At 37.7% G+C, this 13,324-nt stretch overlaps 1 protein-coding gene across 3 annotated transcripts in view; it reads left to right on the forward strand.

Moving 5' to 3' along the window:
* Positions 1-3,615: 3,615 nt before the first annotated feature.
* TNPO2 (transportin 2) overlaps positions 3,616-13,324 on the forward strand; it is a 30,924-nt gene continuing 21,215 nt past the window's right edge. The window contains exons 1-6 of one of the 3 annotated variants that reach the window (XM_087709700.1): positions 3,616-3,635; positions 6,481-6,596; positions 7,478-7,553; positions 9,104-9,253; positions 9,873-9,979; positions 11,617-11,750. In XM_087709700.1, coding sequence (XP_087565826.1) covers positions 6,498-6,596; positions 7,478-7,553; positions 9,104-9,253; positions 9,873-9,979; positions 11,617-11,750 — 566 coding nt within the window. In that variant the 5' untranslated portion in view covers positions 3,616-3,635; positions 6,481-6,497. Of the gene's footprint in view, positions 3,636-3,799; positions 3,927-4,136; positions 4,156-6,480; positions 6,597-7,477; positions 7,554-9,103; positions 9,254-9,872; positions 9,980-11,616; positions 11,751-13,324 lie in introns of those variants that run through there. The other 2 variants (XM_014063299.2, XM_087709699.1) reach the window with 2 other exon arrangements.

Below are 13,324 nucleotides of genomic sequence, written 5' to 3' on the forward strand. Positions count from 1 at the left end.
GGGAGTGACGGCTGAGAAAGAGGGCCTCGCCTAGCATGACGGGACTTGTAGTTCTCGGCTCCAAGAGCCTTGCGCAATAAAGAACTCGTTCTCAGGGTGGAGAGGAGACGGGTGAGGCATAGTGCTGTTCGGTACTTCGCTTTCAGCCTCCTTTCCTTTCAAGCTGATGCTGAATAAGGGAGGCACCACCATGCAGTAAACAATCTGCTTTAAAACAATTATGTAATTTTAGGCGTAGTAGTGATAAAGCTACTAAACAGCCCCCATCCCCCTAATATTTGAGATGTTTTACAATACCAAATCAACCGTGTTATTCTGGCGATATTTTACTTACATTACAAATTTTTGCTAGAAACATTTTCATTCCTGAGGTTTAAATAATGCTTCAAATGGGTAACATTTGATATAGTGGCTAACTAAAAAAATGTAGAGCACCTTTATACATTCCACACTTCATGAAACCATCAACTCAGGTAAATGTCTTGCATGAGTTATTTTCCTGTTTTCTATAACTCTCCTCTCATCCAACAGGCAACCTTGGGATCTTGACTGAACTTTGTTTACTTGTTGTGAAAGGCTAATCTCTGTAACAGTCAATGACGGAAGAGGTTTTTGTTGATATTTTGTCAGGAGAAGCTTCTTCTACCTGTCTATTTAAATAATTACAAGATTGTAGGTTTTTACGTTAAGATTCTTTAAAAGGGAAGACTCTATCCCTCATTGTGCATTTCTTTCCTATAAATTGTGTGCTTTTGCCTTCTTGAAGAAGCGTTATGGATTTGATGTCATTTCATATATATACCACAGAGAGAGGGGGAACAGTATGCATTCTTCCTGTTTTGTTTAATATGGTTTTGATGAGCTTTGGAGAATTCTAGAGACATTTGCAGTGATTTTTGGACCAAAACTTTCTGACCCAATTTTGTTTTCTTATCTGTTCTCATTTTGTAGAGGTTTGTTCTTTGAAAATAAATATGATTTTAACTTCCATGTTCAAGTTTATTTCCTAAGAAAGCAAAACCAAATAGTCATGATCCCTAGGCAAAATTAAAATGTTAACTTCCAGGATTGCCTATGCACTTTTGCTTTATAACTTTTAAAGCTCCATATGTTAATCACTGCAAAGGCAATACACTCCTAATGTAATAGGTTGTAATCTAGGTTACATATAAATATTGTCCAAATTTTATAATTTCAGTTATTTGTTTCCTAGTCCTATAGGAAGATAGTACTTTTATCAGCATTTGTGCATTTCCTGAATTTGAGCAACAGGTTAGATTAAAATTGGGTTGCTTTGAATGTGTTGTGTGAACCCATGAAACTAAATTAATTCACCATAGTTTGATTACAGTCATTATTTATAAAGTGTTCTATCCCTGAGTCATTAACAGAATAAAATATTTAAACATGAATCACTATCTGTTCACACAGTTAAAAACTGCAGTTGCAGCAACTCAGAATACATTATTTGGTTAAAACAAGGAGTTGTAGCAATTAAAATGCTGAACAAAATAATTTCTTTGTAAAAGTTCCACTACCTGCCCAGAAAATAGTTGTTGGATACTCTCACCAAACTATTTCAAATGTGAGATCATTGTAGTCAGTACACATATAGGTGACAGATAAAAGAGATGTAAGGATAATATACTTGCAAATATAAAGTGAGAGTTCAACTTCAGATAGATAATACTGTAGGGATTCTATCAACTAAAGACATCCATTATGTCTCTCCAGACTATTCCCATATATTTTTTTTGTTCCCAATTCTTTAACCTTTTGATCAATTGCAGATGTTCCATAATATATATTAAATGCTTCTTTTCCATAGAAATGCACATGCTGTTAAATTAATACAGAATCAGAAACATGAAAACAAGCTGCTTTACTTTATAGAAGACTATCTCATTCCTTTGGTTTTCCCAATGGGACCGCAGATCTAGACTGCAATATATAATAGTATTAATAGGAAGTACTTGGGTACAATCTTCCACAGCTTTGTAACCTTTCTTATGATGAGATTCTGAAAGTCTTGTTATCATAACTTGCTATCAAGCACAGAGCATTATGTGATGAAATGGTGCCCATAGCCCGCTGAACCAAAAACTACAAAAAGTACTAACAAACAGATTAAATTCTCACAATATTCTAGATCAGAGGTCTCCAACTTTTATGGCTTGGTGGCCCGGAGAAGCTGTGGCCTGTTTGGAACTGTAGGAAGTTAGCACCCACCCCTCTCCTAGAAAAATGAAATATCTTAGGAAATATTAAGAAGGCAGAATATTATATTTCCCTAGATCAGAAATGGAGAAACATGTTTTTAAAGACAAAGTAGCTCCCTGCAGCTTCCTCCCCCTCCTCAACGAACCACTAAAGCCTGAGCTAGTCTACTTTACATAATAAAAGTAGGATCAGCCTTCCACAGAAACTCACCACATGGCATCTGGAAACCCAATCAAGCTTGGGACTCAAAACACAGCCTAGAGAGTTGCCCCTGCATGGCCCCATGAGAGTATGACAACCAATCAGAATCCATTTCTTACACAGGAACAGGAAACGGACAGATGGTGCCAGAGTATAAAAAACCCAGCAAGCCCCTTCTTGGCCCTCTTCTCTTATTCACCCAACATCTGGAAGCATGTGACCCCCCCCCTTTTCTGTTCAGGAACTCAAGCCATGTGATCCTGTTCACCATTAAACCATCTTTCCAAGCAGCCTCCATGTCTCCAATGTCTTTTTCCCCACTTGGAGCTGAATCCTGAAGGACATTTCTTCCAACAGAATCGAGCTGCATGAGTGTGAGGCTGTGAGCACATAGCTCAACTAGCACAAGCAATGGGCCAGCATACGTGTGTGCAGCTCAAATAGTGAAAATGGTGGGATGTTGAGCTGCTCTTGTGCGCATTAGCTGCACAAATGCACCAGTCTGCCACTCACACGGATTGGTTCCAAACAGGCCATGGACTGGTAGCTGGCCGCGGCCTGGGGATCCCTATTCTTGATTGTTTTTGTGAGAATTCAGATCGCTGTATTTGTCAGGCAGAATTCCTTCTGCTCCTTATATGAAGTTCTGAGAAGCATAATGTTGATGCTTGTTTGAGGGACTGAATAAGCAAAAAACTTGTTAACATAACAAAGATTTTCTTGTTGCATTGTCTTCAATATGCTATAAAACTGTTGAATTTTGTTTCCATCCAGTTAAACTGTTTGCATGACAATCCATTGTTAACCAAGCCACTATTTCATACCTTAATCAAATGGCTTCGTTTCACAATCTAAATTTTGGATTTGAAAAACCTTTTGCCTAAAATGGGCTAATTTGCAACTCAGTGGTTGTCTCTGAAGCAGACTTTTCATTCAATCCAGTTGCTTCGGTGTACCTTAAAGATAAAGTAACAAATGCACGAATATGCGTTGTACAGTACTTCAGTCTATTTTTATTGGCTACTTGTGGATTAAGGTGCTGTGCAGATGGAGGAAACTAGAATGAAGCATGGATCCGTTAATCATGGGCTAGCATTCTACGTGAAGGCAGGGGCTATCTTCCCCTGTACAAGGAAAACAGACTGCTTGCTCGTTATTTTTGGGAAGCCATTCGAAAGCAACATTCACTCCACTTCAGCGCCATTCCCCGCAAGGTAAGGTTGTGCCACGTGACCGCTAGTATCCAGACTCCAGAAGACGAGGCGTGGCTACCGCCCTTTCTTGAGCGGCTACATGATGCACTTTCTTCCTCCGACATGCGTAAGCGGTTCGGCTTCCTCTCGCGTTTGCGCCGGGACACGTGACAGGCAGAGACGGCGGCCGGCCCGGCTCACAGCCCGCGTGTAGCGTTCGCTTCTGGCTTGCCGCCCCCTTCCTTCGTTCTTTCTCTCTCTCCTTCGGAGCTGACGCCGCGGCCTCAGCCTGGGCACGCGGGGAGAGCACAGGTACCTCGCCCGGGGGTGGTAGTGATGGTCGGCGGAGGGTCAGGAGCCGCCGGTACGAGGCGGATGGCGCGAGTTTCGGCCTAGGCAGGAGGAGTTGGGTGAGGGGGAGCCTTTCAGGAGTTCGGCCAAAGCTGACCCGAAGGTGCTGCGGCCGGATGGCGCGAGGAGGGCCGGTGGCAGAGCGGAGCCTCTTGATTGTCTGAGGAGACGCCGGCCATGCTTGAGCGGGGTGGGTCGGTGGGCGCGACGCCGCCGGCTGAGCTCCTCGGCGTGGCGGCTGGCGTGGGGAGCGACCCCGAAGCTTCAGTTGCGGCTGGTGGGGGCCCTCCGGTCTCGGGAGGGACAAGTGGCTTTTCGGGGAAGGGGGCTCTGGTGCCCCGCCGTGGCGGCTGCTTACCGTGGTGCGCCTCTGTGTAGGAGGTGATGCTGCGGAACCCGGGCGGGCGGGCGGAGACAGAAAAGCCAGCGCGTTGGGGAAATGTGCGGAAATGTGCTTCAGACATGCAAGACAAAAGCCTTGGGCTGATCGAGAGAGCCCGCCGGTTCCCTTAGCCCGGTATCTGCTTTACCCCCCAACAACTGCCCCACACGCTTTCGAAAAGCCCGGAAAGGGCAAGAAAGTCCTGCTTTCTTTTTCTTAATGCGATTGTCTCTTGGGCCCTCCCTCCTCCCGGTACGTGGAGGTAATCATCTTTAACATGGAGGCCCCGTTGAATTGTGGCTGATGGTTGCCTGGAGGGATCATGGAATAAAAGGATTTCCTGGGTTCTGCCCGGCGTGGACTGAGTTTTTCAGTGGATTTAGTCCGTCCGTCCCGTCCCCCCCCCTTCAAAATAACTGTTACAGAATGGTAGAATAGCTTTATTTTTCGGTCTATGGTCTCCTTTCAAGCATTTATGCTTGATTTTATAAGAGCTTACATTAGAAGGAATGCAACCTAAATTTAAAATTATTGGCATTTTTTTGCCAGTCGACGAGTACAAATGTCTGCTGTTAGCATCTCTTGATTCTTCTATATATTTCTTCACAATTGAAGGTTCCATATACTGATTTTTTCATAGCAATGCTTGCCTTGTATTTTCTGTTCTTAGGGCTTTATAAATAGCTTATTCTTGAGTGCCTGTTTCCAATAATACCCTGGGTTTTATTGTAATTCTTTTAACCCTCTTTTGGAACAGTATAGTGCTATTCAATCCAAAAGTAATAAAAAATTTCCTGCATTAGGTCATGGTAATATTTTTTTTAAAAAAAATAGGTATTTTGGAACATATGACATAAAAAGCTTACAAAACAATAGAAGAGGGGGAGGGCTTTTAAAGGAGGAAGAGCAGGTCCCATGGATTAATTTTTATAATAAAAACATTCAATCTTGGTTGAAATGTAAAGAGAAATACAAACATATCTAGAAGTTATAGTTTTGTTTGGTCCTCTATCATAGAATATTGAGTATATTTATAAATCCCACAAATACGTATAACTAAACATCATGGAATATTTTTCCCCCCTGAGATACAAAATATCACAGCTTGGAAATAATTGGACCACTTTATGAGAGATTGCCAGCAACAAATGAGCATTTGACATGTATGAGTTCATGTGCTCAAACAGACTGAAAGATTTGAAAAATCTTGTTACATTTCATGGCAAAGGTGGTCATATAAGTATATTGGGATGAGGAATCAGTTCTACCAAGAGTTTTTAGGTGAAGATCTGAAAGTGGAGTGGGAGGAGTCAAATAAGTTGCTGAGTTTGAAGAATTTACAGCTTTTTAATCTTTAATTTACCATTTTTGAAAGATGGTAAATTAAGGCATCTGGCTTCTTGTCTTCTTCCCATATCATCCTCTGCATTAATTTCCTTTGCTGTCTTCATGTAATTTATTTTTCAATTTATTTCAGTATAAATCCTCCTTCCCTACCAGACATCTCTAACATGGAAGCAAATTGTTCTCTATACCCTCTGCCCCACCATGACTAAATGTGTGCATAAGTAGAGTTTCACTCTGGTGCCTCATATTTTTCTAGTAGCCTCTAATTGTTTTTTCTTTGAAAAACGTATTGTCTTAGATATTGTAGATAAAAGTTCCTACTAGATTTCATTTAATCTGTTTTCATAGGAAACCATAGCAATTTTATTTATAAAGTTCATTTAGGGTATTATATTGCACAAAAGTATGGTACTTTGTTGTTGAAATATGAAACCACTCCATCTGAGAAACTCTTTGGCTGATCTTCCACATATCCTACACCACAGAAATATGGAATTCAATTATTACCTTTCTTTATTAAAACAATGTATTTTAAGCCCTCATAAGCAAAATCTTGGATTTACATTTCATCCTTTCTTTTCTGAATATAAGCTAGGCTGGAATGAAGTAAAGTTTGTGTTGATTTCCTGTCTGGTTTATAAAGCAATGATATCAAATGTGTGTAGCCATATAATTTTGCATGTAGATTAATTTCCAGGTTGCATTCTTAAGGAATTTTGCTGTTAGCTTTGCTTGTATGTGTATTACTACTTTTAATTTATGTTTTAATACTTTTTCTAACTACAGATAGGCAGTTCTCCATCATGGACTGGCAGCCAGATGAACAGGGCCTCCAACAAGTTCTTCAGTTACTCAAAGATTCCCAGTCTCCAAACACAGCAACCCAGCGTATTGTGCAAGATGTATCCTTGAAATAATTAGCATTGCTACACCATTGCTTGAGATTTAAAAAGAGAACAAAATGCAGTTCTCATTTGCAATGAACTTAAAGAATAGAGGGGAAAATGATGTGTTACAGGTAATCCTTGACTTATCACCATTCGTTTAGTGACTGTTCAAAGTTACAATGGCACTGAAAAAAGTGATCTATGACCATTTTTCACACTTACAACCATTATAGCATGCCCATGATCATGTGATCAAAACTTGGCCACTTGGCAACTGGCATGTGTTTATGACAGTTCCACTATCCTGGGGTCATGTTATCAACATTTGTGACCTTCCAGGTTGGCTTCTGACAAGCAGCTGCATAATTCACTTAACTGCAGTGATTTGCTTAACAATTGTGGCAAAAAAGGTAATAAAATGGAGCAAAACTCACTTAATAACTGCCTTGGTTAGCAATGGAAATTTGGGGCTCAGTTGTGGTTTTAAGTCAAGGACTACCTGTAATTACTAATAAATAGTTTATTAACAACTTTCCCAACATACAACTTTTTCCAGATACTTGGGGCTGCAATTCCCGTATTTCTGGACCAGTGTTAATATTGATTGGATTTACAAGCTAGGTCATGGGGGGGATATCACAAACACTTAATCTAAAACAGTGCTAGCTGAAAAAAACAGTGCTAGCTGAAAGCAGTTCTTCTGGCAGTGTCTTATTCTTGTTGTAGCCTTTTGTAATGGGCTGGCTAGGGGATTATGGATCTTGCATTCCAGCATATCTGGCAAACTCCAGATGGCCAAAAGCTCCTGTCATAGGGCAATATGGAAACAAAGGGCTTTTGGAGACTTTTTGTTAGAACATATTATATTAAGAATGAATTCTTAACTAATGCTACAGAAACTGAAACAGCTCAACCAGTTCCCTGATTTCAATAACTATTTGATATTTGTTCTGACACGACTGAAATCTGAGGGTATGTCTGTCTATTAAATCTACTACAACACAATTTTTTTTAAAAAACTTATCTTTGTAGTATTGGGACACAACATCTAATTTATAATGTCTGCTTAAATTAATGGGCCATTAGAATATTGGGAAAAATAGATTTTGACTTAAATGACACAGCATATTTAGCTTCTGATTAATGTTGGAAAACTGCCTGATTTAACAGCTTAAAGGAGATTTTCCTTTTGATGCGTGACTGATAATTTGGTGCTCTATATCACTTAGAAAGCAAAGGAGGAGTTCAGGAATCAAAAACTCTAGCTTCTTTTGTTTTGTTTAATGCTGCTCTATTGGAGCTATGCTCCCCCTTCAAAATGGTAGAGCAAGGGTTAATAGACTGAGCTTTTGGAAGAGCTCCAATGAAATAATCGCAAATAAGGTAAGAAGAAGACAAGCCCATTGTAAACACATAAATTAACTTGCAAGTGATCCTATAGATAAAGATGTTCTGTGACTAATGACCAAAGGTCTGTAGTGTTCTCATTTTAAGTATACCAAAAGGATTGAAGTTGTTTGGATCTTTATAATAATTTGTAATAAGCCAATATTTATACTAGAAACTAGTGATACTCCTGAGTGAAATAACAATAATTATATTTTTACCTTTTTCCTCCCCTTAAAGCTTTTGGCAGTTTTGTTGGATGACTTAGGAACAAATAATCATTTAATTCTACACACAAGATTTATTGATATATTAAAATGCTCTCATATATTTTGTGAAAGCTAGGGTTCATAGAGCCCTTATGGTCACCCAACCGTACAATCTTTTTAAACAAAATTTAATCTACTAAATGGTTAATATTATTAACCATTTAAGTTTTCATTTTTGTATCGAGGCAGTAGTGTTTACCCCATCAGTTATAATATTTTGGTACACTGAAACAAAAAAAAATACTGTTGAATAATCCATGCATCTTGTTTTTTTTTTAATTTTAATTGAAATACTATGATCTTTAGCACTGCTCTGAATTATAGGATAATAAATATAGCATGAAAAACATGAATAGAAATTGATATAATCTAGCTCAGTACATTTACAATGGTACTGTCAAATTTCTTAAAATCTGAAAGTGTATATATCACATAAGACTAAAGGAAGTACATGAATGCTAAGTTACATTGTAGAGCCAAAATACAATCATGCTGCTAAATTTGTTGGCTGAATGGGAGATCAGACTGTGACCTTTTTCAACACAGCTTGGTTTATGAACTTTCTCCAGTTATAGCAGGATCAGATGTTAGAGTCCAAACAGTTTTGCAGTCCAAAGTATAAGAAAATTAGAGATGTATAATCTTATGGATGTATTTAAAATATGCATATATAGGCTGCATTACTTTTTTGGTGTACATAACTTCGTTGCATGGCAATCAACCAATTTTTGAATCCAGTTTTTTCAGTATCTTTATTCACATCACTTTTACTTCTGGTTTTTTAATGTTATTATATAAAAAGTGTCTGTAATTTTATGTTACACCTCATAAAATTTAGTTCTAATCCAACTGATCTCTTTAAAACAGATGAACCTACCCGTTCTCTGAGTGGCTTGATCCTGAAGAACAATGTGAAAGCTCACTACCAGAGTTTTCCCCAGCCTGTTGCTGAATTCATTAAGCAAGAGTGTCTTAATAACATAGGGGATGCTTCTTCTCTTATAAGAGCTACAATTGGTGAGTAGCGGTAAGAAGCTGAGGATGAATTACTAACTACAATTAATCTGTGCAGTGTTTTGGCTCTGAAATGAGCTCTGGAACATATTGGGATGTGAAAATAAGTGCTGTTTTAACCTGTAATTGTCAGCTAACTGCAAATTGGAACTTGTTTACTTCTCTCTGTGTATAGGAAGACTTGTAAAAAGTAGGTGACAGGGTTTATCAGACATGAATCAAGCGGACTGTGTAAACTGGATTTGTTGGTATAGACCTTTGTCATAGTATAGAGTATCTCTTTGCGGGCAAAAATATATAACGTAAACTGTAAAATTTCATTTATTTCCAATTGTGGCTCTCCAAAAACACGTAGCATAAAGGATTTGCACATTTTGTTTTCATTACCTATAAATAATAGTTATGCTTCCTAGTATGTGTCAGTGGCGTTAAGAGTCTTAGCATGTTTTCTGTTAGATTAGTTGGGGAATCAACAGCTCTTGGCTCTAGTAAACAATAGGTAACGAGCATGTTGGATCTTAAGTAGAAAATCCATTTTTATAGCAAACATTATAAAATCAAAGTTCTTATATGAGAAATTGGCTTGTGAGGTGATCTTATAGTTTGTTGTTTCTTTTGGCAGGTATTCTTATAACAACAATTGCTTCCAAAGGAGAATTGCAGATGTGGCCAGAGCTTCTGCCCCAACTCTGCAATTTACTTAATTCTGAAGATTACAACACATGTGAAGTGAGTCTGGCAACTGCATAGAATTATTTGATGGCTTGAGCCAGCAAGATGGTCTTAACTGCGGCTATAGAGTGTATAGATTTGGCATTGAAATTTTCCTAAGAAAGCTAGTGTAAGTGATGCCAGAGGCCATATTTTATTTAGTGTGTTAAGGATTTTTCAGTTATTTCTAGGTATAGTATATTAATATATTGAACTTATAATTTATTAGTCACTTCCTGTTCATTGGAATCCTATGTCTTCTCAGTAATCAGCTATTGTGAGTTTACTCTTTCTAATCAGTAAACATCAGAGTCCCTCTGTGAGGGACATGACAGTTTTAAAATGACAGACATATAGACAAAGTTTCCCCTCCCAGTCGTGTCCAACGCTAGGGGGCGGTGCTCATCTAATTCACAGCCAAAGAGCCAATGTTGCGCGAAGACATTTCCATGGTCACGTGGCCAGTATAACTATATGCTCAAAGTGCACACATCATTGTTACTTTCCCACCAAAATGGTAACTATTTATCTACTTGCATTTGCATGCTTTTAAACTGTTAGGTTAGCAGGAGCTGGGGCCAGTAACAGAAGTTCTTGAATGCCAACCTTGCTGCCCACAAGCCCAGTATCTTAATTGGTTGGTGCTTTTGCTCCTCTAATATAGATAACATAGGATAAAATAAAATATTGATGTTTTCAGGATTTATGAAGTTAATTGAATATAAAAGCCTAGCTGGTATTAGATAGTGTTCACATTTTTTTGAAGATGTAATGTCATATTTCAGAAATGTGTTCTTGCTGTACACAATGTGATGCAGGTAGTACAGGTAGTCCTTGACTTATAACCAGTTCAATAAACCTATCCTCAAAGTTATGACAGCTGCCTCACCCCCTACCCCACATCATGTAATTGCATTTTGGGAGCTTGGCAACTGACCTGCATGTACAACTGGTTGCAGCACCTTGCAGTCACATGACTGCATTTTTTTCTCTTTCTAGCAAAACCCTCACCCATTCAGAAGAATAGATTGACTTAATGACAACACAATTCACTTTATGACCATCCTAAAAAGAGTTGTAAAAGTCACATCTGCCTTGGCTTACTATCTGAATGATTTATGACTGAAATTCAGAGCTCCATTGTGGCTGTAATTTGAGGACTACCTGTACTTTTGTTGTACTGTGCAATTTTTCATCGCAAAACTTCATAGTTAAAATGGGAGGGGTGTAAAAAGAGAGAGTTGGGCAGTATCAGGTCCAACTGTTACCCTAAAAAAATTCAGGTTAAACATTTTGCATCTTGGAAATATGGGTATTCTAAGAATATATCCAAGTGCTCCCTGTTTTTACTGCTAAAAAAGTTTTTTTTAAAAAATAACAATCCAATTGGTATTCCTGCTGCAATCTTTTTAGCAATTTAGCCACTAGAATGGCACATAACCAGGTTGTTGCGTAGGAAGTCTGGCTCTGAGTAAGAGGACAGCACGTTCCTTCAAATTGGCAGCTTGTCTTTTCTCTGGCACAGACTGAATACCGCTCATGTTAGAAAAGCAATTTGAGGAGCCGAGCCAAGCTGCATTCAAATGAATTTTAGATGCTCTTTGCCTGTTTTTCATTTCCATATATTTATTACTAAATGTTACAATGCTCTATAGGGGGCATTTGGTGCCTTACAGAAGATCTGTGAAGATTCTGCTGAGCTCTTGGACAGCGATGCTCTCAACCGGCCTCTTAATGTCATGATCCCAAAATTCCTTCAGTTCTTCAAGCATTGCAGCCCCAAAATTAGGCATGTATCTGTTCTAACATCAATGAAACGTTTAGTGGAATGTGCCATTTCTGATTAAAATTAAAGTAATTAAAGCTTTTTGTAATATATTTACTGCTTTTTGATTGAATAAACTAAAATCCTATTGCTATCTAATTTCAAATATTTTTTCTGTCACAAAATTAGTAGTTGGTTTGGCAAGCAGCTCAGGTATCTAAACTAGTCTTACTGATCTTTGGAGTCTCTGATTGGGTTGATTTCCAATTCTCAGTTTTCTTAGCAATCTGGAGAGTGCTGACAGTCAAGGTACACCCATTACAATAATTAACCGCAGTACTTGTGACTAATTCAACTACAATTGTCTAAGTTCACGTGATGTTAATCCATTAACAATGGTTTTGCAAAGTAAAGTGATCAAGTCATATTAAAAAGAAAAGTCAAAACATCTCATAGTTTAGTGTAATAGGTGATTCTAGACAGAAGCTTCATAAGCTGATGAAACTAAGCCAAAATTTCTGGTTGAAATAAATGAGTAGCATAAATGGAAGCACTCCCTCCTTCATTATGGGATTTTTCTTTCTTTCTTTCTTTCTTTACAAGTAATGGAACTAAAAAGAAACCATTAACTATAGGTGTCTACACATAACAGGTGATAGAGTAAATTGTTAGTAAACAATAATAGATATGTGACCATTGAGTTTTGCATCCTGAATTGCTTGGAATACCGTTTTCAATTTAAGAAAATGTTTGTAATGGCAGTTTTTTGATTAGGGCCCTTGATTACATAAACAGAAAAGCGAAGTTGGTAGAAAGTGCTGCTTGTCATATCCAGGCTTCCATAAGCAAGATTCTTCTCTGAATGTTCCCTTCAGAGTGCCAAGTGTGAAGAAGAACATTTATTGTTATATAGTGACATATTTTAATCTTTAGAACTATCCTTGTAACATAGTTACCATTTTAATAATGTAAAAATATTTCTATCCTGTTAGGCTTTAATAGAATCAATCAAATTACTGTTTTTATCATCAGTTTTACTGTTAATTATTTTCATAGTATATTTACTATTATTAAAATAGTATATTTGATATATATTAAAATAGTGTATTAATAAAATAATTTAAAAAATAAAATATAGTTACAAACCAATCCTTAATTCTTAGGATTACATTACAAATAAGCACTATACTATAGTTTCCTTCTACTCACCTTGGTGTTTTTTTTCACGGAATGCAGTGGGCATTGACAAGCATGGTTCCTTCCTCTGAAGGTGACTGCTGGGAAACAAGCATCCATTGTTGTAAAATTATACGATCATAGTTTTGCACATCATGCTTCAAAATTGTTTAAACATATTATATTGAATAAATCAAAACCAATGTTATATACAAAGCAAAAATTAAATAAATTGCATGAGGACTTTGTGCAATAAGCAAACTCAGTTGTGTCCGGCGTCATTTGGACATAGAAATTTAATACTTAGCGAATGTTCAGATCTTAACAGAATTTCGCTACGTTTCTTAAAGTTAGATCTGTTTCTTATTTCACATTGTACAAGAGCAGCAAAATTAGGAAACCGTTTTATTTAAGACGGAATA

The sequence above is a fragment of the Thamnophis sirtalis genome, unplaced genomic scaffold, assembly GCF_051295495.1.
Source record: "Thamnophis sirtalis isolate CommonGarterSnake01/CBP01778 unplaced genomic scaffold, rThaSir2_p1.2 scaffold_3, whole genome shotgun sequence".
NCBI classification, from domain to species: Eukaryota; Metazoa; Chordata; class Lepidosauria; order Squamata; family Natricidae; genus Thamnophis; species Thamnophis sirtalis.